The sequence below is a fragment of the Ruditapes philippinarum genome, unplaced genomic scaffold (genome assembly GCF_026571515.1).
Source record: "Ruditapes philippinarum isolate M1 unplaced genomic scaffold, ASM2657151v2 ctg1686_1_1_1_1, whole genome shotgun sequence".
Classification (NCBI taxonomy): domain Eukaryota; kingdom Metazoa; phylum Mollusca; class Bivalvia; order Venerida; family Veneridae; genus Ruditapes; species Ruditapes philippinarum.
The window spans coordinates 19,748-47,105 of NW_026865777.1; the positions used below are offsets into that span (position 1 = coordinate 19,748).

General features: G+C 32.4%; 1 protein-coding gene across 5 annotated transcripts in view; it reads left to right on the top strand.

The window, feature by feature from the left end:
* The window catches only part of LOC132730285 (enolase 4-like), a 32,122-nt gene extending 19,713 nt beyond the window's left edge, over window positions 1-12,409 (top strand). For 4 of the 5 annotated variants that reach the window (XM_060716174.1, XM_060716175.1, XM_060716176.1 and 1 more), the window contains 6 exons: window positions 1,892-2,056; window positions 4,138-4,200; window positions 9,736-9,861; window positions 10,480-10,675; window positions 10,966-11,033; window positions 11,834-12,409. In XM_060716174.1, coding sequence (XP_060572157.1) covers window positions 1,892-2,056; window positions 4,138-4,200; window positions 9,736-9,861; window positions 10,480-10,675; window positions 10,966-11,033; window positions 11,834-12,061 — 846 coding nt within the window. In that variant the 3' untranslated portion in view covers window positions 12,062-12,409. The remainder of the gene's footprint in view (window positions 1-1,891; window positions 2,057-4,137; window positions 4,201-9,735; window positions 9,862-10,479; window positions 10,676-10,965; window positions 11,034-11,833) is intronic. The other variant, XM_060716178.1, reaches the window with a different exon arrangement.
* Window positions 12,410-27,358: the final 14,949 nt, after the last annotated feature.

The window sequence follows — 27,358 nt, forward strand, 5'->3', positions numbered from 1 at the left end:
TCCAGAATGATGTCATTTATATGCCTCTCAGTTTTTCAGTTTGATTTGCCTGCTTTTTTCTTCGAATTATAATGCACGGTCTTTGCACAGGACATAATATTCACGTATGTTGATTGTTGTAAATTAGATGAAAGTAGGGGACGAAAGAAATCATTACTTTTTAACTAGTTAATACAGTGTAATATGCCGTTAATTTAATTAAGTATAACTCGTGGACAAAAAACATTATTTTTACTTAAAAATACCGTTACAGTTATATTTATATCTGCTCTCTTTAATTTTGACAATCATTTGAAAGTGAAGATTTAATTGACGTTTGATCCCTCCTCCATCTTGCGTAATTGTTAGTTATATGTTAGCGATTTATTTGATTGGTTTAATAATGTCACTTCGATTTAAACAGGAACTCTGATTGGTTTCTCGCGTTAATTGGTAATCTCGCAACACGTGGGAGGAGTCAAATTGTTCCCTGAGTGTCTGTTAATTACACTTTATGACATGTTGGTAAACAAGCGGATTAATGACATTTCGTGTTAATTGAGATGCATGACAGTTCTTTTTCGACAAGGGTAAACAAAGCAAACACACACGACCTGTCATTCACAATTAAAAACTAGGTATCAACATATTTTCTGAAAATTACCATGCGATTTTTTCTCGCGGATACTTGAAAACAATGCGATTTTTTTATTTTTACAGCGAGAATCTCGCAAAATCGCGGTGTTGGCAAATCCCTGGTATAATGTTTAAGCTCAATTGTGAAAATATTTTTAGGATATTTTCACCATTAGTCTTAGTCCTCTTCTTGGAACACATACCTTATAATTATTGTGACAAATTAGGAAAGAATTGATTGTGGCCCCAGTGTACAGCTCAAACATGGACTGTAAGGGTTTTGTTAATGAAACATTTGATCTTTACAAAAGTTAATATGCTGCACTTTTATATGTTTACAGTCTCAAACTTGTTGATATAATGTACCTTGTCTATAACCAGTAGAAATAAACATACAAATATATCAAATACCTGTTGCCATTAACAAATTTTCATATAACTTGTTATTTAATGGTGTTTTTTTTACATTGTTTTTTTATTAGTTATTATTTCATTTTTTTTAATCATTTGGATATAAAATAAAGGGAAGCTTGCAGAAGTGCATATTTTTTTTATACTGTTCGAGATTGGCAGATATTAATGTCACTGGATTAAGCATAAAATAGTATTTTTTCAACTTTTGTCACCTGTACTCCAAAAGTGTAACTCTGAATCATGAAACTTTCAAGGAATATTTTTCAACATGTGAATTGATACACCTGTGTTATTTTTGACAAATTCATTGGAGATTAGCAAAGTTATGGCCCCTAGATTTAGGATAAAGTAGCACATTTTGACATTTGTCACTCTTCAAGTGTAACTCAGTTGATTGTTTGTAAATGCTAGTAATTTTACAAGATTATTAGTTACAATATAGTCTAATTATTTTGATGTTCATGTTTTTCTTCCATTTGACCAGCCTATTCCTTTTCTGTTAAACTGTTTGGAAGAAAACATAGCCCATCCAAGAAATACCTCAATGTCTCTTTACCAAGTCTGTTTAGTCAGACTAGTAATGGTAGTTATGTGATGGTAGTGGGGACGCCCATGTCCTATGGAAACTTGTCTAGTTAGTTAATACCTCAACATGAAAGTATGGTACATTTGTAACCAGAGTTGTTTGATTTGTTATTGAAATGTGTTTGATTTATTACTGAAATGGTTCATTTTATTCCAGAGGGGTATATGTTTTCTTTGAACTTTCTTATATGCTTCTTGCGTTGATTCAAATCATTTTCTCTAAAAAGAGTACATGTATTTCTTTAATGTTATAGCTTATAAATTACTTTTTTTCTAGGTTGCTGCCAAAAATGTGACAGATATAGGAGCCTTGATGATGCCATTTGACCGACCAGAACAGGGATTGGATCTGATTCAGGAGTCTATGGGACGGTTAGGTTTAACTCCTGGTGAGGACATGTACATGGCCCTTAATCTTGCTGGCCATGAAATATTTGACTATGTAAGTAAAGTAACTCTGTATATACTCAATCAACTTTATTGATTAAAGTTACCTCCCTTTGATTCCTTTTACCTTAATATGCAATGGGAGTTTTAATAACAAATTGTAATTAACTGTATTTTATGTATTCCTATTTACTTTGCAAAATATTCTCATATTTTTTCTTAAGAAGCATGTAAATAGTTTGCACAGTGACGCTCTTATCATTAGTCACATATTAATCAAGAAATTATAGTCAGTTTTATTCATGTAGTTAAGAACTATGTAATAAATAGAAAGAAAAGTCTAATCTAATTTTACAATACCAGTATTTCTCTAATTTTCCTACACCTTTCTTAATACCATAGGTATAAACTTTTTTATACATAATACTGGTAAATTTCCACATGAAATAGTTGCTACCAATAATATAGAAATGCATGATGAATTTCTCTTATTAAATTATATTTTACTTTTTCCACTGCCAGTGTTTTAGTCTGTTTGTCTTAATCAGTAAGTCTTCTTTAATTAATACTTTAACACATGATCTTTGTAATTGATTAAATGATTTTTTTTACTTTAGAACACTATAATTCATGTTGTCAAAATTTTGCATTTTTTGTCCAAAAGATGTAGTTATTTTTATTGGCATTTAACTTTGTTGTTGTTCTAAGAAATATTTAATGTTAAAGATACCAGTTTATTTTGAAGTGGCATTAATGAAAGCCTGCCTGCAATTTTGACTTAAGTCAGTTAGCTTGCCTGAGCTTAGAACTATTTAACATGTATCTAAACAGAGTTCTTTCAAAATCAATCAAAATAACAATGTCTGTGTTTCCTGCATGAATGATATTCAAAATAGAAAAGTAACCCATCTTTATGATTTTATTATAATAATCGGATTAATCCTTAACTCTAAACCTGTGACGGCAACAGTGGCTTGCCCTTGCCACCAGTATAAAGTTAAACTTACCCTATACCTGTGTGCAGTCTGGTGAGACTTGTGTTGGCTGCTCTAAAATTAGCTTTTAAATAATCAGATACCCTTAAACCCTTAACTTGCTGAAGCTGGAGGTGATAAGCTTTTGTCACCAGTATAGACCCAGGCCAGCCTACATCACGCTCATGGAGTTGGCGAAGCTCTTCACTGTTGGAAGTTCTATTTTTGTGTCTTGATACTGAAATCCTTAAAACTTTGAATGGACTGTTCCAAATTCAAAGCAGGGCAAATCCATTCCAACAATTCAGTAGGTTAAAGGAACTCCACTGAGGTCCAAAAGCTGGAAGACATAAACTTTGGATTTCTTACATAGATCAATTTGTGCACTTAAAATGGAAAATATATAAATTATGATTAAGAAATATACTCAGAAATAAATTGAAAATTCTATTTTTCTGCTATCCTTAGTCCATTTTGAATGGAAAGCATTGCAAAGGTTTTCAAGGTTGGTCATATTCCACAATTAGAAGAATCATTCTGGAAAAACAGACAGCGAATAAAATCTGAAATTTTACACAGAAGTTATTGGTCTCGACATTTAACAAATTGAACATTTATCTCAGAAAAAATATTTCTTGCACATAAGACTGGTGTTTCTGATAGTTTAACCCCTGCCGGAAATTTCATCGGGCATGGGGGTTTGCCAGAAGAGTTGTGTTCTATACAATGGCATGCTTAAAATGATATAATTTCGCCATTATGAATGAAGTTGTAATTTCACAGCTTTTGTAAGAAAATAGTTACGGGTGTAATGACATAAATTTCCATGGATAATTGTTTTATTAAGGTAAAGAATTTCAAGTATAATGGAATATGGTACAATATGCAAGAAAAAATATCTGACATAATTATGTTTGCGGTTCGGATTGGAATATCCTTCCGATCTGAACAGAAACATATGACAAATATAATTAATCCAGTCTTGTCATGCAAAAATACCTCAGTGGAGTTCCTTTAAGGGTTCAAATAACAATAGACAATTTCAAATGAAGAAGCAGAGCAAGTCATTTGTACAAATAAGATTGTTAAGCATTTATAAAATTGCACTTAGAATGCTGTAGCTTAATGATGAATTATATTTTGCACGTAACTTATTGTAAAGGACACAGGAGGATCAAAAGAGAAAGCTTCGCAGAGTTTTCCCTTTGCTGACAAAAAGCAGCCAGTATGTATTATATGTGCATGATGCTAGATCTATAATTCTATTATGTTATTGTAGAGTCCTTGAAGTAGATGAATGGTTTATCATTATATATATATTAGTATTTTAACATAATTGTAGTTGAATCACTTGAGTTATTGCCCTTGATACAAAGTGCTTTTTGAATACTTGTAGTTGTGACATTAGTATTGTCTCCATTCTGATATCTTGACTAAGTCTACATGATTTCTCATAAAGATTCAAGCCAGTTATTTTACATTTATTATACAGTGTAACCTCTGCTGAGAGACCACCTCTTTATAGCATCTTCTTTACAAAAGTTACATCTCTTCCCAAAGTGAAACTTCACAATAAATTTAACCTCTCTTGAGCAACACCTCTTAGCTATAACCCACTGTATTGGTCTTTTAATCAGTGTTCTTCATCACAGGTTGTACAGTATTTCATAAATACTACTTTATATACTAGAACTGTTTTCAAAGCTTAAAATTAAAGGTCATGGGAAAACTTAAATAAGGGCATGTTTTTTGTACAGTATGTTGAGAAATAGTGATTCTTAAGAGCTTTTTTAATGTCCATAAAAGTTTGCTTGATTTTTATCAGTTTTTATGGTGTTTTGATTTTGTAGAATTATGCAGTAGGAATTAAAAACTTAGTCTTACAAATAATATTTAATATTTGAATATTAGGTGGTTTGTCATAGATTTTATTCCGTGCAACAAAAGATATAACCACATTTATGCCTCCAGATTCATCATTAATTCTTAGACTAAAAGAGTTTAAACACTGTTTTAAGTGGTAAACATAAGTGAAGTAATTCACAATAAGTGATGTTAACACAAGTGTGTTACTTTATCTTTTGTTATATATATACATGTACATGTATACTAGCATGCAATATTTATATGCCCGTTTGAAAAACGGGACGTATTATGGGAACGCCCCTGGCGGGCGGGCGGGCGGCGTCCAATTTTGTCCGGAGCATATCTCCTACATGTATGGAGGGATTTTAATGAAACTTCATAGAAATGTTCACCACTATGAGGAGCAGTGTCGCGCACATGAACCAGGTCTCTAGGTCAAAGGTCAAGGTCACAATTAGAGCTTATTGAAAAATGCTTGTCCGGAGCAAAACTTCCACATGTATAGAGGGATTTCAATATTACTTGGCACAAATGTTCACCATTGTGAGGCGGAGTGTCGCGCGCAAGATTCAGGTCCTTGCGTCCAAGGTCAAGGTCACACATAGAGGTCAAAGTTCAGATAAAAATATGAAGATGTGTATATGGACCATTTAGTCATCATTTATTGAGGGATTGTAACACAAATGGTCATTATCAAGACTATGGCTGTGATACATATAATTTAGGTCAATATATACAAGGTCAAGGTCACTAAAGATGATGAAATATCCAGATTTTGTCCGGAGCATATCTCCTACATGTATGGAGGGATTTTAATGAAACTTCATAGAAATGTTCACCACTATGAGGAGCAGTGTCGCGCACATGAACCAGGTCTCTAGGTCAAAGGTCAAGGTCACACTTAGAGCTCATTGAAAAATGCTTGTCCGGAGCAAAACTTCCACATGTATAGAGGGATTTCAATATAACTTGGCACAAATGTTCACCATTGTGAGGCGGAGTGTCGCGCACAAAATTCAGGTCCCTGCAGCCAAGGTCAAGGCCACACATAGAGGTCAAAGTTCAGATAAAAATATGAAGATGTGTATAGGGACGATTTAATCATCATTTATTGAGGGATTGTAACACAAATGGTCATTATCATGACTACGGCTATGACACATGTACTTTAGGTCAATATGTGCAAGGTCAAGGTCACTAAAGATGGTGAAATATCCAGATTTTGTCTGGAGCATATCTCCTACATGTATGGAAGAATTTTTATAATACTTTATGGAAATGTTCACCACCATGATATGTATTGCTCCATGCATGATCCAGGTCTCCAGGTCAAAGGTCAAGGTCACACTTAGAGCTCATTGAAAAACGCTTGTCCGGAGCAAAACTTCTACATTCATAGGGGGATTTCAATATAACTTGGCACAAATGTTCACCATTGTGAGGCTGAGTGTCGCACGCAAAATTCAGATCCCTGCGACCAAAGTCAAGGTTACACATAGAGGTCAAAGTTCAGATAAAAATTTGAAGATGTGTATAGGGACCATTTAGTCATCATTTATTGATGAATTGTAGCACAAATGGTAACTATCATGACTACAGGTGTGACACATTTAATTTAGGTTAATATTTGCAAGGTCAAGGTCACTGGAGATGATTAAATATCCAGATGTTGTCCGGAGCATATTTTCTACATGCATGGAGGAATTTTAATGTTACTTTATAGAATTGTTCACCACCATGAGACGTAGTGCCCTGCACATGAACCAAGTCTCTAGGTCAAAGGTGAAGGTCACAGTTAGAGCTCATAGAAAAACGCTTGTCTGGAGCAAAACTTCGACATGCATAGAGGGATTTCAATATAATTTGGCACAAATGTTCATCATTGTGAGGCTGAGTGCCGTGCATAAAATTCAGGTCCCTGCGACCAAGGTCAAGGTCACACATCCTGTGCATATCTTCCCTACTGATTTGTTTTAAGGTTCATTTAACAACACAGTGCCAAGGATAAAAACTTGCTTGCTAGATAACACTTATCCATAATGCCCCCATCTCCATCTAAAGCTTTTGTAAACGGACGTATTTTGTGACTATGGCACCCTTGTTTAATATTGGATTATGTTTTCTGTCAAATATACATGTATATTCAAAAACATGTTATCATTTTCATCAGCATATTCTTTAAAAAATCATGCTTTGTTGGACAAGACATCAAATGTGTTTCCATTACCAAGTCTGATCCCATTCAAAATTCTGTATTATCTGTAAGATTCAGATACATTTTGCAATAACATTTAAAATATTATTATGGATTTCTAAAGTTTATACATTTCTTACATTGTTAATACTGTTTTTTTTGTTGTTGTTTTTTTTCAAAACTTTGGTCAGTCTGGAGGTGTTTAGCTTTGAAATAACAATCATTCTTCTGTACTACAACTAAACACAATCATGTATGTCATTATGATTATTGTGACAATATAATTTTAATACAATTGTGTTTTAATGTCAAATAGATTCAGGTAAGTGAAAGTGTAAGATTTACAAATGTAGACAGCATATAATAGTAACTGTATAAACACACCCAAAGACCTGCCTTTTTCGGATTCTGCTCTGAAGTTTTAGTCCAAAATTCACCATGATTTTGTGCTTTCTTTCTTCGGCGAACATAATGTCACTGTGAGTCCCAGGCAAAGCATTTGTTATTTTTTAGAAATATAAATTTACAGGTAATATAATAATGTCCCGCTTCTGATTCAAGAATTTTATATAATGGTGTTGGTCTTCTGGAGAAACAAAAATAATTCATGAGTCCTGCAAGTTCAGGTATTAAAGAATGTTAACAAATGCGCAACTTCATTTTTCTTTTTCAAATTGAGAATACAAATTGTATCGAGAATATTTCTATAAAAATTACCAGATTTAGCATAATTTCAGAAAAAGCCAGTGTCTTAATTTTGCAGGGTGAAATTAAACAGTTTATACGGTTACTATATGATATTATTGTATGACATTTTGCTTCTAGTCACAGCTATAGTAAACACATGTAGACTAACTGTAGGTTGTGTCTGGTAACAGGGTGAGTAGTATAGACATCACTGAGAATTATTTTGGGATTCATGGAAATTTCACCCAAGGGTCATGGAATATTTGGTTATAGTTCACATAAATTATTCTTCCACTGGTTATGGAAAAATTCACCAACAGCTCTTCACCAGTCTGTCGTATGTCAAAAGAAAATTCTCCATCACTATCGTAGAAAATTCACTCAAAGTCAAAAGGAAATTCAAACAGAGCTCATATAAAATTCATTATAATCATATTTATAGAAAATTGGCATTTGAAAATTTCACATCTGAACCATTGAAAATAAAAATTTGCAAATAAAAATTCAAACATAGAACATTTATCTATGGTGTGAAGTTAAGTTCATTCACTTTGCTATGAAAACTTTACAATGACATTTTTGTTTTTAAAACAAAACCAATACATGTATATTTGTTTTTAAATCAATACATAGTATAATTGCTGAATATACATAATAGCATAGCTAACTTAGTTTATATAATTTTGAGTTAATGTACATTGCTTGGTCTAGAAAATTTACAATGTCAGTAAACCATGTTTATTTTTTAGAGTAAAATAATTTTTCATTTACAGGATTGTTGGATAGATATCATATATAATATACCGGTAATGAATGTAGAATTGCTATGAAAGTTTAAACATCATTTGATGTAACTTGTTTGCCCCTACTGCCTGTATGTCTGTCAGTCTGTCTTTCTCAGATAATGACTTTAACCTTTGCCATAAACAGCTTTTATTCTATAACATGTGTATAAGCTAGAGCCTACTTACTTTTCCAGAAAACAAGAGCTTAGATTCTGACCTTGACCCCTAAATGACCTTCACTTCAAGATTTAATGTTCAAAAACATAAAAATGTTGAAATCCAGCATACTTGTGATAGGAAAGCTGATCTTCTGTTTACATACACATCTTTGGTTCAGTTAAAATTGTCTTTTAATGAGTTATTGTTACTAAAATAATGAATAAAAGTTAGATTATTAATCATACAATAAACTGGAAAACTGTTTTGTACATCTTACTTTAAGTTAAACTAGGTGTTATATTTTTTCATTGGATTAAAAAAGTTGGTGTTCCTGGTTAATATTTAAATCAACAGAATTCTGCTTGATACTTTGAAAATACACAAGAAAATGTTATTTATTTTTTGCAAGAATTAAAAATAATACAGTTACAATTTTTGTTTATTATAAATTAAATATTTTTTGACTTCGTCATCACAAATTATTATTGCTTTGGTGTATAGGTGATATGTATTTATACATGTATTGTCACATATATTTGGCACATTTAGGACTGGAGTTATATTTATTGCACAACACTCAGTGTGAGACAGTATTGTTCATAATCAACATAATAATTATATAATGTCCAGTACTTTCTACATAGCATTGATATTTATGAAACCACAAAAGATATTAATTATCATTTTTTGGCATGTACATGTAACATTAAAATTAAGAAAAAAAGAGGAAGTTTAAAGTTTTAACTTGATAAGTGATATAGTTGTAAATATAATGTCAGAGAATGAAAATGAAATTACAGTTTTTTAATAATATTTGTTAAATTATGCCTCTTTTTCAATTAAGAATTATGTTTAACCTATCTGTACCATCTCATTTATATCGATCTAAACCATTTGATGTTTTCATGTATTAATGCTTTGAAATGTGGAATACTTGTTATTGACCATCATCCCCATTTCCATACTAGAGGACAAAATTATGCCCCTTTTTGACTCTATCGAGTCAAAAAAGGCATAATACTGTATAAACAATTTTTGATTCTCATTTTTCAAGTTTGAATATTTTCAGGAAAAGGGAAAGTATGAGGTTATCACAGGTCAGCAAAAATTGGCAGAGGATATGGTTGATTTCTGGGCAGAATTTTTAGGCCGGTATCCAGCTGTAATAGCTGTCATAGACCCACTGAGAAAACAGGTAAGAATATCTAGGTACTTGTGAAACAATGTTTTAGAATCTTGTTCATTAGACAGGCGTTCTGAAAGAAAATTCTTACTATTAAATCAGTGAATGTTGACAGTCAGGGGTGCTGTGGGCATGTGTTAAAAATTCTGCTGTCCACAACTCCTATATTTCAGAAGGGATTTCAACCAAACTTTCACAAAACTGTTGTCACCAAGTGTTTGATGCTATGATATCAGGGTTTTATGATTTAACTATCATTGACAAAATAATGGTCATTTATTGTTGATCATCCATATGTACATAATCCAAGAATTATCTTCTGTGTACACAGTCTCCAACTTTTCTTAAAGAACTTCACCCAATTATTATTGGCAGAAAACCTGGCTGGTTTTGTGACTATTTCTGTTGCTTATTCATTTTTCTCAAAGATATATAGAGCGAAATAGGGTTAGAAAATAGATAGGGAATTTTAGTGAATGTGTTAGACTTATGATGATGACCTTTTTAGCCATCTGATTAAAGGTGTTGACATGTTATATTATATACTGTTCCAATTTTGAAGCAGGGAAAATGATTGAATAAATTCAGAAGATTAAAGGTTGATAATATAAATTGTATTTTTTCCTACAGGAAGACAAGCAGTGGATGGCATTATGTGAGAAAATATCTGAGAAATGTTACATTCTGGGAGATAAAGTTTGGCATAGACCTGGTTTATTAAAAGATGAAGAGATCACAGAAAATTTCACAAGCAGTGGTGTTATCTACAAACTCGAACAAATGAATACAGTTTCAGATGTGATAAAGTGTGCAAAGAAAATGGAAGGTATAATTGCTTTGTTCTGTTGTCAAAGTTGAAACAGAACTTTATATCTACCCGAATTTTATCATTTCTTTTAACCCTCTTTTGAAGATGTGTAGCTGCAAATAATTACAAAATATACAATTGAAAGGGTAGAGTTTTAACAGTATATGAGCAAAAGACAATTCTAGAAAATCATTATATGTACAAAGCTGTTCTGTTTATAATATGACGTCATATTATGTCCCAGATAATGTTAATTATGTACCAGATGTTGACACACTTTTAAATATATACAATTATGTTATTTACAGAGAATGCAAATGAAACTGTGTTGTCAACAAATATAGGGGAAACATCAGATGATTTTATAGCGGATATGGTGAGTCAGACTATTGTATACAGTTTCATACAGCAACATAACACAGTATATATATCACAGCTGTGTGCTGTCTTAACATTTATGTACTCTAGCTGTCTTGGATTTATAATGATTTCATCTAGATATGAAATGTATAAAGAAAGAGTCAATTTGAAAAAAGGGGCCTTCATGGCAGAGTGGTTATAGTTGGTGACTTCAAATCACTCACCCTCTCACCTGTTGGTTGATTATCCAGCTAGCTAGGGGCTTTAGATTCTTTAAGATGTGAGCAAGTTTTCCAGTTAGATTATAAAATATCTGTGGTTCTACTTCTACTTCTGCTTAAAATAATAAACAGAGGGGCGCCTTCAATATTTTTCCACTAGGAAAGCTGCCGTACAGCCTTAAATGTGCCAGTAAGACTTAAAACCAAATCCAAAATTAAAATGTAATAAAATATGATGTGATGAACAAAAATTTACTGTTCCTGGTTACATTGCAACCATAACCAAAAACAACAACATTTTATCATCCAGTAATGATGATTATGCACCAGTTAAGGAGGGGATGAGGATTTGCCATCATCTGCCCTTGTCACACTGTCTTGCTATCTTTCTGTCTATCTGTAGGCTGACAAAGCAGATGAATGTGGGAGCAATTCCTATGCTATAGACACATGATGAAAGGTCTTGTACATTTGGATTTCAATATGAGTATTCACTAGTAAAAGTTTCTGAAATCTAGGTATATATTAACTGATTTGTACAGAAAATGTACATATTCCTGTAGAAATTGTTATTGATATTCATTTTCTACTTCAGGCTGTTGGCATAAATGCACGTTTTCTCAAGATTGGAGCCCCATGCCGAGGTGAACGTATCTCTAAACTGAACAGACTTGTGTCTATCGAGGTCGCGTTAAAAGACAGCGACAGACTTCTCCCACATGGGGAATTTAAATTCCCCACAATAACAGTTCCACCCCCACCGGAAGGTGAGGAAGTGGAAGGGGAAGATGCTGAACCTAAAGAATCTTCTAGAAAAAAGTGATCTAGACTACAAGTTGTTAAAGACAATGTGGGGACGTGAAAACTTCTTTTCTTTTTCTTTATATGTCAAATAATGGGATTTATAAGGCATACTGGAATTCTGACAATTCAATGGGAAAGATTTAAATACTGTATTATTATGTCAGTATCTGCTACTTAAACATCTGTTATAGGAATAATATTTTGTAAAGAGTTATAAGTTTTCTACGGCTACTGTTTTCTGTGATATTGTTTCTATGTTTTATTATTTCTCTTCTTTAATTATTTATTGGGTTGTTTCAAATGATTTTAACTGTGATAATGATAAGAAGAATATATACTGATATGTATTAAAATGTAAAAAATGTAACATTATTTTGACCATTTTTATCTAGATAAGATTCTTTCCTATCCAAGTAGTTTAGCCCTGAGTTTGAAATACATTTACTACATCACTATCATTATTCAAATACTGAAAGGAATATTCAAGTTATATCATATAAGACAGTTATAGTGTGAGCTGAATGATGATTGATATCTGGCTCCAGTCCTTCACAAGAAACATATTCAACTAATTCACCTAAAGAACCCATACTTGATTGTTTAAAATACAAGCAACAACAATGTGACTAAAGACCTCTTCCTGGTATAAAAATTATGACATTTTATAGCAATGTGAGTCTCTCTCTAAATAGTAGCCTAGGTCTATCATGAATGGCAAAGCACTAATGGTCACATCTTGAAACAACAATAAATGGCCTGAGACTGCATCTTCTGATATCTTCCATCCAATATCCTCTTTAATTTATATATTATATAGTTTTAAATTCTGTATGATTAAAATTAGGATGTATAACCTGATCAATTTATCAAAACGTTAAGAGAAAATTCTCACTGTTCAAATAGGTAACCGGAAAATTACAACGAAATAAAACTAAATTAACAGGCATTTACCATATGCTATCATTTAGCAGTTTTATCTCAGAACTGAAGACATGGAATTAAGATGGAATTCAGAGGCATTTCTATGATGCATGAAAACAACGGGAAAAACAATGATACTGAAAATAATCAATTTCCATTTAATACAAATGAAAGGACTTTCTGCATCCTGTGGTTAACAGAAGTGATAGAAATTTTACCATATACCAAGCATTGTTATGTGTATAAATTTATATTTTCTGACAGTAACTATCTTTTGTTATATCATAATAGGTATCTGTAGAATATATGTCGGGTAATAATAGTAAAAAGATAACTAATTTAAGGACATAATTGTTTACTTCAGTAAACCAATCTAAATTATTTTCCACAGTTTATTGATTTGGTCTTTGGTTGGTAACAGTCCTCTACAAGTTTCTTTATACAATTATAAAGGTATTTTACATGGCATTTGCTTTGCAGGTGCTTGTTGTAGTTTATGCTTTGCTGAAAAATCTTCTTAGATTAAACATTTTTTTATGTCCATAATAACTGACCTATGCAACCAGTATAGCAATATTAGGGGTCTGACAAGCTTCCATTCAGACTCGAGATCAGACCAGCTTGCAGCAAGACTAGAGTTTAGACCAGCTTGCAATCAAGCTAGAGTTTAGACCAGCTTGCAATCAGACTAGAGTTTAGACCAGCTTGCAATCAGACTAGAGTTTAGACCAGCTTGCAGTTAGGCTAGAGATCAGACCAGCTTGCAGTCAGACTAGAGATCAGACCAGCTTGCAGTCAGGCTAGAGTTTAGACCAGCTTGCAGTCAGACTAGAGATCAGACCAGCTTGCAGTCAGGCTAGAGTTTAGACCAGCTTGCAGCCAGACGTGAGATCAGACCAGCTTGCAGCCAGACTAGAGATCAGACCAGCTTACAGTCAGACTAGAGATCAGACTAGCTTGCAGTCAGACTAGAGATCAGACCAGCTTGCAGTCAGACTAGAGTTTAGACCAGCTTGCAGTCAGACTAGAGTTTAGACCAGCTTACAGTCAAGCTAGAGATCAGACCAGCTTGCAGTCAGAATAGAGATCAGACCAGCGTGCAGTCAGGCTACAGATCAGACCAGCTTGCAGTCAGACTAAAGATCAGACCAGCTTGCAGTCAGACTAAAGATCAGACCAGCTTGCAGTCAGGCTACAGATCAGACCAGCTTACAGTCAGACTAAAGATCAGACCAGCTTGCAGTCAGACTAGAGATCAGACCAGCTTGCAGTCAGACTAGAGATCAGACCAGCTTGCAGTCAGACTAGAGATCAGATTAGCTTGCAGCCAGGCTAGAGTTTAGACCAGCTTGCAGCCAGACGTGAGATCAGACCAGCTTGCAGCCAGACTAGAGATCAGACCAGCTTACAGTCAGACTAGAGATCAGACTAGCTTGCAGTCAGACTAGAGATCAGATTAGCATTCAGTCAGACTAGAGTTTAGACCAGCTAGCAGCCACACTAGAGATCAGACCAGCTTGCAGTCAGGCTAGAGTTTAGACCAGCTTGCAGTCAGAAGAGATCGGACCAGCTTGCAGCCAGGCTTGACTTAAGATCAGCTAGCAGTTGGGCTAGAGATTAGACCAGCAAGCAGTCAGACTAGAGATCAGACCAGCTTGCAGTCAGAAGAGATCGGACCAGCTTGCAGCCAGGCTTGACTTAAGACCAGCTAGCAGTTGGGCTAGAGATTAGACCAGCTTGCTGTTAGACTAGAGATCAGACCAGCTTACAGTAAGGCTAGAGTTTAGACCAGCTAGCATTCAGACTAGAGATCAGACCAGCTTGCAGTCAGGCTAGAGATTAGACCAGCTTGCAGCCAGACGTGAGATCAGACCAGCTTGCAGCCAGACTAGAGATTAGACCAGCTTGCAGTCAGACTAGAGATCAAACCAGCTTGCAGCCAGACGTGAGATCAGACCAGCTTGCAGCCAGACTAGAGATTAGACCAGCTTGCAGCCAGACTAGAGATCAGACCAGCTTGCAGCCAGACGTGAGATCAGACCAGCTTGCAGCCAGACTAGAGATTAGACCAGCTTGCAGTCAGACTAGAGATCAAACCAGCTTGCAGCCAGACTAGAGTTTAGACCAGCTTGCAGTCAGGCTAGAGTTTAGACCAGCTTGCAGTCAGACTATAGTTTAGACCATCTTGCAGTCAGACTAGAGATCAGACCAGTTTGCAGTCTGTAAATTTTACTGTTTGCTGCTTTTGACATCCCTTATATAACAAAGTCAAAAAAACGGCGAGTCCATTTGTAAAATTGATAGAGTTAATGTAATAATATTTTTTATGATGTACATGTACAAAAAAAAATTTAACATCAATTAATTCGTTTCACGTGTACAACATGCAAGCTAGTATCAAAGTACAACACAAAATTAAAACTATTATATTCTGCAAGTAATTGATTGCATTTAAGAAAATATCTTTTAAGTACATTTTATCTCTAACAATGAACATTTTATACTAAAAATAAAAAAGGATAAAAACATTACTTGAAAATGAATATCCAGCTGGATTGTTTTTCTTCTAAAACTTGAACAGTACGAGTAAAGTTTTAATAAATTATTTTAATTAAAATATTCTGAAAAAAAGTCTATTTTGCAATCTAACTTTATTAAAAAATAAATTATTTTATTAACATGTTTTCATTATATTTACATTGAGTTGAATTTAAATCAACATTTTAATAAGCAACAGCTGATCGTTCTGCATAATTATTTTACAAGCATACCTGTATCGTTTATTTTTCTATCAAAGCTTATGTAACAGATTATTCGGTCTTTATGTAGTTCTCAGAGTGTTGATGCCAAAACAACGGTATGCCAAACAGTTCTGCTTTGAGAACATGCATTGAATAATCATTCAGAAGTTATTAGGAAAGAGGAATTAGTATTCTGTAAGCGTAACCACACTTTTTGTCTCGTAATGATTTTTCCACTAGTATGTTATCGCCATACTCTTTGCCTGTTTACCATTTTGCATAATTGTAAGTTCTCAGAGAGATCCATCAATTAGCAATATGTGCAACTTCAAAACAAATAAACACTAAAACCTTGGAGAGAATAAACAACAACATATATTACACGTAAATGTTACTTTACAGTAGACGTCATTCGCTATAAATCTTTGTAATGGTATTTTACAATATATATGTAACGTGCATGTATAAGCAAAAAGTACTGCGGTTAATACATAGCCTCATAAATATTAAACTCCATGTTACTGTTGAAGTAAAAAGTTCTTATATTAAAACTAGTGGCACGTTACATAATTACTAATTTTACATGAAAAGCAATTGATAACAACAAAAAACAATAAAACATATTTACAAATAGTCTTAAGTGGTAAAAATTTATTTTTCTTCCATTTCCTGTACGAAAATTGACTATTGACAAATGTAAAATTTTGTATGTAACAACAAAAAGACGGCATCAAACACATTTGTCGAAAAATATGTTACAGATATGCACGAATTGTAAAGAAATGTTTGGGTGTATAGAGGAGTCAATTCAGCAACATAGTGAATACAAGGTTGCTGTATAAACTACCAACCAGTTGGGCCTTTATAACAAATAAAGACTTGGATGTTATAATTGTCGTAGCTTTCATCCTTACTATGCTAAATAGATCTATCTTAACAGGACTTGTCTGTCTTACAATCTGGGCAAAACCCATCAACTAATACAAAACATGGTAAAATTCATATACTTAGAGTGTGTTTATGGGGTAAATGTTATTATGCTGTTGTTTTTCTGTTGTTGTTTTTGTTGTTGGTTTTTATTGTTGTTGTTGTTTTTTCTCTTTCTTTCTTTTATCTAGACTACCTTTAATGGTAAAGTGCGAGTGTTTGTTATCGAAGAGCTGTGTTTATGATCTAACAATCTTTTATCAGAATTAGTAAAATTAGCGAATATGTTGGAAAATGTGCTGCACGACTTCAAAACAAAATTTCCGGATACTAATTGCATAAGTTTTTGATATAAATTCGTGCAGTAACAAGGCATGATAAAAAATTTTAACACTTGAATATTTGCTTCCTTTAAATCCAGAAAATAATCTAAATACAAAATTAACATAATAAGACAAATCCTCTTACCACGGTAATACTGATTAAGAATGAAAACCAATATTATAAACAGTTGATTTTACTGATAGAATTATATATCTGTTGGCTGTTTTGACAATATTGTGCTATCTACATGAATGATTGTCATTAAAATTTATGTTCATGTACTTGAAATGTCAATCAAAAATTCGTAAAAAGATCCTTAATAGTTCGTTCCTTTTCGTATCTTACCATTCGAAATCCCACCGATTATCCATAAGTAGGGCTGAAAGTAGTTCTATCACGAGACGGATCCTTAACCAAATTATGACCAAGAGGGCCGAAACGTTGAACTTAAGATTACCACAGAATGCGGTTAATACAGCTTCGAGTATTTAAAGAATATTTGCAATGAACATGATTAACGGATGTTTATAAGCTGCTGCGATTAAACGTTTTCGGCCCTTTCCGGCAAACTTCGGTTAAAAGGTGATACACTGTACAGTGCTTAACCTAACTTCCGCAGCAAGAAATAAACATGTAAACAAGACTTAGTAACAAGTTATGTCATTCCTAAACAAAGCTTGGCCCTTTGATGGTATCAACATCATGTACAAGCCAACTCAAATGATGAACATTCAAAAATAAAATGTTTATTTTACTTTAAAAAAAAAGGACATTGGGAATAACATGTATGTTTAAATTTGACTGCAATCGTATGTGATATTTTGATTGTCATACATTTTTGATACTCTACTTTTCAGCAAGTTTACTAAAGATCGTTAATTTCATTATCCACTCTTGCCTAAAGTAATGCAAGGAGCGGCTTCCGAGGTCTTCCTTCCTGCTCAAGGAGAGTTTGTTTATCCAACCATTTGTTGTTGTTGTTTTTTTTAAATCTAAATAAACAATGTTGTCATGATAATATTCAAGAAATATCATTGCTTCTTATCACAAATAGACTCACCGTTCTTGTACATGTACATCGTAGTCTCATGCCTTATAAAACTAGAATTTCTAGGAAATTCTGTTCACAACTTGATTCAGATTTTTAAGCTGCCAATGTGAAAAAGAAAGAGAGATCCCGGGCGACAATAGACAGAGACAAAAACATGAAGGCGTTAGTAATAAGAGACAAATATAAGCACAATACAAGCATTTAATGATTTATTTAACAACAATCATACTCGTACAATGAATATCATGAAATAATGTTGAAGTAATGCAATACATAAACATACCGTACCTCTGATATATCAGATATTGCGATTCTCTAAGCCACCTGACCTGCAAATTTAATTCATTTTAATGGGAATATTTTTTTCTGATATCTATCATTGCATAACAGTCACAACATCATTTTCTTCACAATTTCAATACTTTGTTGCTTTGATGAAGTTGTTGTTGTTGTTGTGTGTCTTTTTTTTCTTTTGTCTTGTTTTATTATTATTTGTTTGTTTGTTTGTTTGTTTTTAATGTTTGCTTTTTTTGCTTTGTTTGTTGTTTTTTTTCTTTTTTCTTTTTTTTTTACTTTTTTGTTGTTGTTGTTGTTGTTCGAATATGAGTCCTCTGATGTGTTTGTTTTTGCTGTTTTTTGTTTCTTTTTTTATTTTTAGGAGTTGTTGTTGTTGTTGTTGTTAAAGTCAAACTTTTTCGTTTATTGTTGTTGAAATGATTTGGACAAGTTGATATGCTTATGTTCGTATCTTTTCATCTATAAAATTATTGTACTCGGTCTTGTTAACAACTTTTCATTAATGCCGACTTGATTTTTTAAACAATCGCTCGTTATATCTAATCACTCTGTCGACTGCTCGAATATTTATTGATTGTTTAAACTAGTTCTTAAATTTAAAATCTACTTTCCAATCAGAAAAAGCAAGATTATAAAAACGAAGAAGAAGCAGCATAAATTGGTACACAACGTCACTAACTCATGGTGAAGAAGTTGGGTATTAAACGTTTGGGAAACAAAGTGCAAAGGTAGAAATACCTGAAACATTTGCGGGTCAGAAGTTAACCGGAGTTGTGCAATCCTCATAATGTCGAATAGAATCTTTTACTAAATTTATATATGTTCATTTCTGATGGTGCTAATGTACTAGTATGAAATCTTCGAACATTCGAGACAACTTGATAACATATATTAAAGATGTCTTGCTACTTAACTGTTCACATATTATCTAAATTTCTCACATACAATCTTTGGTTTTTCAGAGCAATCATCCAGAGATATTCTCCTGTCACCTATACACATTTTGTTAAAGACGTTCTTAATATCATAGAGTCGAAAAACCAACACTTTGCCCACTGTTTCACTCTGATTCGGAAAGAGAAGTTCATGAGAGCGGAAAGAGGTATCCGAAGAAGATTCAGCCAAAACAATAGTGTGCACTTTCTTTTCGTGTTCGATGAAAAACTTGGCAGATAGCTTTCCTTCAAGTTTTGGCAAAGTACCGGTTTGTCGCACGACCAAATGAAGACAATTCTCATCCGTCAGGAGTTTATATGTACAGGTCAACCAATAACTAGGTGGGTACCTCTCCTTCGCCGTCATCGCTGAAAAGTAGGACGGCATGGTGAAGGCTCTTTCTCTTTGGTGAATATCTTCTTTGTGAGGAGCAGATGCTTTATTATTATAATTTGATGCCCCCTCTGCTTCAGAACATTCAGTTGTACTAGATTTGATAGGCAATTGCATCGAACCAAATACAGACTTTTTAGCAGCACTCTTATACATTTCTGTAATCGGGTTACGATTGGCGGCCGTCTGCATGGCGCGGGATCGTTGTTCCAGCATGTCACTCATTATTTTCTTCTCGGCATTTAAACTTTGACGAAAACTCCTTTCTCGAAGAAGAGGTTCTAGCTTGCTTGCTCCTTTTGGTAACTCTAATTCAACAGTCAAGCTATTGTCATCTTGCGGACGTGCATTTCGTTGTACGCTTGCCGACTGCTCTCTGTTCTTTTTGTCTCTTAATTTGTCTTGAGAGTTGGCCTTGCGTAAATCGTTCGAATTCTTGCTTGTACTGTGGCCGTCACATTTTTGCATTGTTCCAAAGTCTTTATCCTGATGACCTTCTTGTTGTGTCAAACCGGGGTCTGTCTTAGATTGACTGTTTTCCAAATCCATCGTCAGTTATCATTCCTTGACTCAATTAAGAATATAAAGATTACACACACAGCTTTGTGTGTTGGATAGACATACAGTTGGCTAGATCCTCAACAAGCTGTATCTAATGTGAAGAGAACAGTTCAGAACTATCCTATATGATAAGACAAATACACAACGTGACTTTCTTATTTTGAAGTGATGATTAAGTATAGAAAGTTGCTAATGCAAAATTCAATATATTTACCTTCAAGCTCCAATTTGCTCTTGTTTCATAGACATGAAATATTGGGTGATAAATAATGGGAAGATATGTAATAATATGTATGCATTTGGTAAAACATCAGAGGTCATACATGTATATTTGTACTATACTTTTTTGTTAAGAAGTTAATGATAAGTACTTGCTTGCAAAGAATTCAAAATAAGTGACAATATCTATTTGATACACACTATTTTATTAAACGTTAAAACGTTTAAAGTACACTTACTATTTTCCAATTACTTCAAGATCTTTGAGGCAGTCAGTAGAAAATTATACAATAATAAAATGATAACGTCAACCATCTCATTTTAAAAAAAAGTAGTCAAACGTTTATATTAAGTATATATCACAAGAGCAAAATTGAGAGTAGTAACATGTTAACTTGCGGTTGATGTAGGTATACTATGGAAGGAGATTTGCCTGCGTTGAGGTATGGAAAGAAAAGAAAGAAATATGGAGATCGGAGACCAATATGTCTACCTCGGTTAGAATGGTAGTGGAATAGTTAAAAATAACTTGAAAGGTGATTCCTGGGGGAACTTTAAAAGTTCATATACATGTAAGGGATTGGCAACGTCACTGTGATCATTGTTATATGAACGCACATGTATGCAAAACTAAAAATGAATGCCGCTTATAAACACCTTTCAACAAGTGCTACATAGCAATCAAAAGTGATGTAAGAGAAAGGATGCATACACAAAACAAACAAACCAACAAAACAGACACATATATTATCATATTTCGTATTTTAAAACAATAATAGAAATAAGGGCATAATTCTGATAGCAGTCCTCGTGAAATGACGCGATGAATATAAAATTTTGTTTTCAGAAAAGAATTTATAGCATACATATATTACAATATAAACATAATTCCACCGTTTTCAAACGTACAAACTTCTTCTGCAGGAATGTTACTTTTTATAACTTTGTCATTTGAGTATTAAAGAAAATTCTTAAAAACGTTAAAATAACCAAAATGAAAAAACGTGAAAAACAAAATGTTTTCGGTTACTGTACAAACATTCCAACTGTATGTTATCTCGTATAAATACAATTATTCTCCAAGGTCCGTGTCTTCAAATAACCTTCACCATCAACGTTGTTGATTCTTTGCAATGTGCATGTACGGAAACAATAATATTCCAGTTGTATCTAAATAACTAATCCCCTATACATCGGAACTAACAACAAAACACTTTTAATCGATAAAGACAAAAGCGGTTCAAAATTTGATAATTACAGTATGCTAATTCTGTTTCATAACCAGTAGTTTCGTCACAATACTCTGTTAACGTTTAACTTGCTGAAACCGCAATTATTAAATGACTAGCATTTTCCTCTATTCTGTTGGTAGGTCTTTTTTGTTTATTTTGATAATCAAATCCCTTTAAATATAAATGAAATGTTCCAAATTCAAATCTTGACAAATCCACAGCAGGTTATGTTGTTGAAGAATTCGGATATGAAAATTGGGTTCTTATAAAGTGATTATTTATTATCAAGAAGTGAGCTTCGTGCTCACATGAGTTTTACTTGAGCAAAACACATTAGTGTTTCATGTGTGCGTTTTCATATTTTATCAATCTTTTAACAGTATTCACCTTACTTCATACGAGTATAATTATGTCTTTAAAATAATAGTTGTTGACCACTAAATCAATCATTTGAGCATCTAAAAAGGAAATTTTACATGCATTTTTTCTGAATTGCTCCCCCTTGACCGCTGCAAATTGTCGAGGGCTCTTAAAAACAAGTTTATTTTTGACGATAAATGATTGACGATCAAAGTACGTTGCATAACAACTCGACGATAATGACTTTTTATCCATTTAAGACCTTTTGTGTATTCTTTTTATAAAAGTTTTGATAAAAATCTAAATGTGTGTACGATCAAATTTTACTATACGATAATAGGAAGATCTTCCTACATGTGTCATTTTGTTCAACAATTCTTTGAAATGATTTATTTATTAATTTATTAATTAATTTATTTATTTATTTATTTATTTATTTATTTATTTATTTATTTATTTATTTATTTGATGCAATATCTCATTATTTTAGCAATGTATCTGCTCTAAGAGAAAGCAGAATTTTGGAATTGTTGTTTTTCCCATTTTTACTATTTCTAAGTAAATTCTGTATTTCAATGTTGAACTTAAATACAGGTTTGAAAAGAGTGCCATGTCAAAAATAATCATTTTCTAGTAGTAATAATAATAATAATAATAATAATAATAATCATGATAGATAAATATAATTATAAATAAATGATAATAATAATTTTAGTAATGAAAGTGAAAATAATAATGATAATAATAATCATATTGGCAATAACAACAACCTTGACCTTTCTAAAGCAGATGATAAAAAACATTATCGAAATATACCTAGATGCAGTAACATAGTAAAGCATATAGAAAGACTTTAGTATGCTTTAGCAATTATAGCTTTCTTTTAATCAACATCCACAGCAATTGCGTGCCATTTGTCGGCGAAGTAGTTCAAAGAGAACTGCCCTAGATCGCGAACATAGAAACAACATTATTTATAACAGAAAGATATTTATACGTAACACCATAACAAACACAACATGTAATAACCTTTGTGTTGATAACCTGTTTTCATTCAATGCCAGGCATTTGTATAACCCCATTCCAACATAATAGTCGTTTTTCTGTGAAGTAAACAAAGCAAATGTGCGTTTTATAGATGTACATAGATTAGGCGTGCACATTGATATCACATAAACCTACTAGTATATAGATGCTCATGGTAGAAAGCGATCCTATCAATGCACGTATATACTGTCGCGTGCTGTGTGATTTTGTATCACGACACATGTACTGGGTACGGGCAAATAGTAAATATTCAGCAGCAATCTTGGTTAATCACAGTTTAACGTTTCATATACTTTGGGATTTACTAAGTGTATCACACTATATGCACTAAATGCAAAAGAAATAAAAATGATCTTATACATTTTTTTTTTTGCATTTTCAATTAAACAATCACTATTTCTGATTATATCACGGATTTATATTACAATTGTAATATAAATCCGTGATTATATTAATCACTAAATATGTTTCTTTTGATCATTAATATCGTCCTGTTAATATTGATCACTATGTATGTTGATATTGATCACATTAATGTGTATGTTTATGCTGGACACTACATCTATATTTATATTAATCACATTACATTGATTGCTATATCAGTTTATACTTATTCCACTGTTTCTTTATATTGAATACTATGTCTTTTGATATTGATCGCTATGTTTATTTATATTCAAAATTTACACAAATTTCTTTTGTACTATCCGTTTGTAAGTGGTATTTGTACTAGTACAAGAATACTTATGAAGTATCTTATAAAGGCAATCTCGTAGTTCCGAAAACACCTTAACCGTTTAAATTGCTACATGGTTAATGCTTGCCTTTAACATAAAGTATGATGTCTCCCCAAATTGAATTATTATAGTCATAACAATATTTAGAGAAAGATTAACTAAGGAGAGAGTTACGCACTAAACGCAGCCGAAAATAATACACAGTCACGTAGGCGCCAGCGGGGCACCGGCCAATATAGAAGAGTGCGCAATGGCGATGCAAAAGAAGGGGCGTGCGATTTACTATCATTAAAGTGGCATTATGTCCATCCAAGAGTTAACGTCAACTGTTCGGGTAAAATCCAAAATAACTTTACATGTTTTCAATTTATTTGTTTTCAATTTTATAATAAACGTGATCTGAATAATCAATAAGCCCAGTGACCTAAATAAATGTCTAAAAGTATCCTTCAGAATGTATCGCTTATATTCAATTTATAAAAACGTGGGCTGCCTTTTTTTTTATTTTATCCTAGATTTTAGTCATAATCAATAATTGGTCGATAATCATAATCAAGCCAATCTTTTGCAACATAGAAGTATCTTAGCTTAACTGGACGGTGAAAAAGAAAAGGAGCATAATGTCACTTTAATTAATAACTTAATCAGGACCAATCATAGGAAATTAGATGAGAGCTACACGAGAATTACAGGAATAAGAGTGTAAGGGCAATGTACTCAACACTGTAAATGATGAACCGTGCGACAGTTGACAATATCCGGAATATCTCGGTGTATTTCTAACAATATTAAATGATTGTATATCAAAGTAAAACAGAATGTAAAAAGCAATTTTAGGTGATTGTTTTTCTATTTCCTGATAAATGAGTTACAATAGCGAACAATATGCTGACATAAAAAAGTGGGTACTTAATATCTTAATTTCATTAAAATTTTGACGTGTGTAAGATAATTCTTGCAACGGCTTTAAACAGCCGGTAGACTTTGTTATGGTTTGACCTTGGCCTTTACACTGAATGAATCTTCCCTTTTACAGAAATATACAAAGAAAAGAAAACCAAAACAAAACAAAATTACTTATATTGATTAATCTTGGAAAATAAGATTTCTCCTGCAATTGATCAAAGGGTTTTTTTTCTCCGCAGTGCTTATCATTAATAATTAATATATGTTAACTTCTTTGTTTCAAACAGTGTTCTATTACAGCCAGTATTTTTATAAACTCTTCTATACGAAGTCAAAAATGGAAAAAAATAAGAGAAGTCGATAACCAACTAAATAATGAAAATAATACATGTTTCTAGCGATATAACTTTGATGGTGCCATCATTAGATATAACATCAACCAACAAACAAGTGTCTATACGTAACACTATATCTCCAACTTCTCTGAACTGTTACTATTTCTAGTCTTTACCAACAGGTATTTACATGGAAAACGACGTTTATTGTCTTATAACATTATATTGTTCTAGCAATAGGAATTGTTCTAGTCATTTATTGGGTGTGTTAAAACTCATAACAAAACAACAAAACTGTCATGTTATATTATCTCTGATACATATTTGTAAATACAATAGTTATGTAAACAAAATAAACTTAATATAATTATGAAAGAAACAAATGCCAAAATAATTGACTATAATTGTCAAATTGTTAAAAATTATGAACAAATATATTAAATATACCTATGTTAACAAAATGAAACATACCAAATCATAAAAAGAAATATGTTACTGCCTGAGACTATTTGCTGGCAATGCTATGTTTTTACAAACATAACACCTTTAGAAAAATAACTTGAAGGTAGATGTAAACATAGAAATACCACATCAGCTTGTAAACAAAGTGTTTAGATATAGAAAACTAGTTACGATTCTGTTTCTATAAATATGATTCTATTATATACATGTACATAACAACTTCCGCAATATTTGATCTCAATATAAGGAGACAACTATTTAAAATTCATGTGTCTGTGTGTTAATTAAATATTTCTTATTTGAAATTCTTTACGCAAAAGATGAAAGAGCTGAAATACTTACACCAAAAATCTTAAACCACAAAAAGCAAAACTAAGTAAAAAGAGAGACATATACAAATGTATGTAAATATTTGATATCTGTCATCAGTATTTATTGTTTTTTCTAATTCTTTTCATCAAGCGCCTAGATCTACAATGTATATAATTATGCATTGAATCTTCTAAATAAGTTACATATAAAATTAAAAGTCTAGTGATAATGATATCTATTATTTAAATTTAAAAGTATAATTTCAAAATTACTATTTACATTCCTCCTTTTCTGTTGTCATCGTTTTAAGGGTTCAGCATGGACTTTTTGTGCACATAAATAAACGATGATGCAGTCTAGTTCAAACTTGACATTGCTTCAATAATGAATTCATTTTTAACAACTTCTTATTTTAATTAAGAGAAAGTGATAATTAGACAACAATTTTAATTTACTGCTTGCAAATATATTGTTGAAGTGATTTGAAATGTTTCCATAGGATAAACTGGTCTTGTTAAATTGTGAAATTGTTATCAGGACAGAACAGAACTGATATCAAGTAAGTGAAAATGTAGTACTACTTCGGTGACTTATGCAACCATCAATCATCAAATCTGATATTATGATAGTATAAAATTTATCTGTACTTTCTATCGACAACATTTTCACTTATATTTTAGATATAATCTGTTTAAAATATTCATTCAAAGCTGCAGGTAATATATACAAAAGTAAGCAACATAACGACCATTAAAATGTCTAACATCGAGTAACAAAGATACCAATTGAAAATCTATACAAAAATGTTGTATCCCGTATTTCACAGTCACTTTAAACACAAATATTTCAAATAACTGCTTTAGAAAAATATGCATGAAATAGATTGAGTTGAAATGTGGAACGTGCCAATACTATCTATAACAAATACATTCTGTGACACCCATTAATATTTTTCACATCAGTTTTTTTATCGTTAAAAAGTCATAGATCATATAGTAGTTCCCTGTAGGATAAAACTGGCATTTTAATTATTGTAATTATTCTCGATAATATTGTACCAGGCTTTACATACATTTTCAATGACGAAACACCTTCCCAGGCGGGCATTCCAACTACCAAAAACATTTTCTTCTAAATCTACAGTAAGTACATGTACGCCAAGGATGATGTTTCATTTTGTGTCATGCAGATGGTTATATGTATTACAAAGTCTAGGTAACAAGATTTGACCAAACGAGTATCATTAAAAACGTCATATGTCCGTCTACAATTTACAGATTATAAACAAAAGAGACTTCAAGTATGTAAAAGTACTTTTTCAGTTTGTCATATCCATCAACTGCTTAAACCAGATCTATCATTTTACTATGTTATGTCTTTGTTACGATGGTGAATGAAGATTTTACAGGACAATAGTTTTCTGTCTCATGGTGTCCATTGTCTTTCGTTAACTTTATTGTAGATAAATAACGCTAGACTACAACGCTTTTAAATATCAAAAATGCCAAAAAAAAATTGCGAGGTCTTACAGATATTGTTTTCTTGATATTTACAA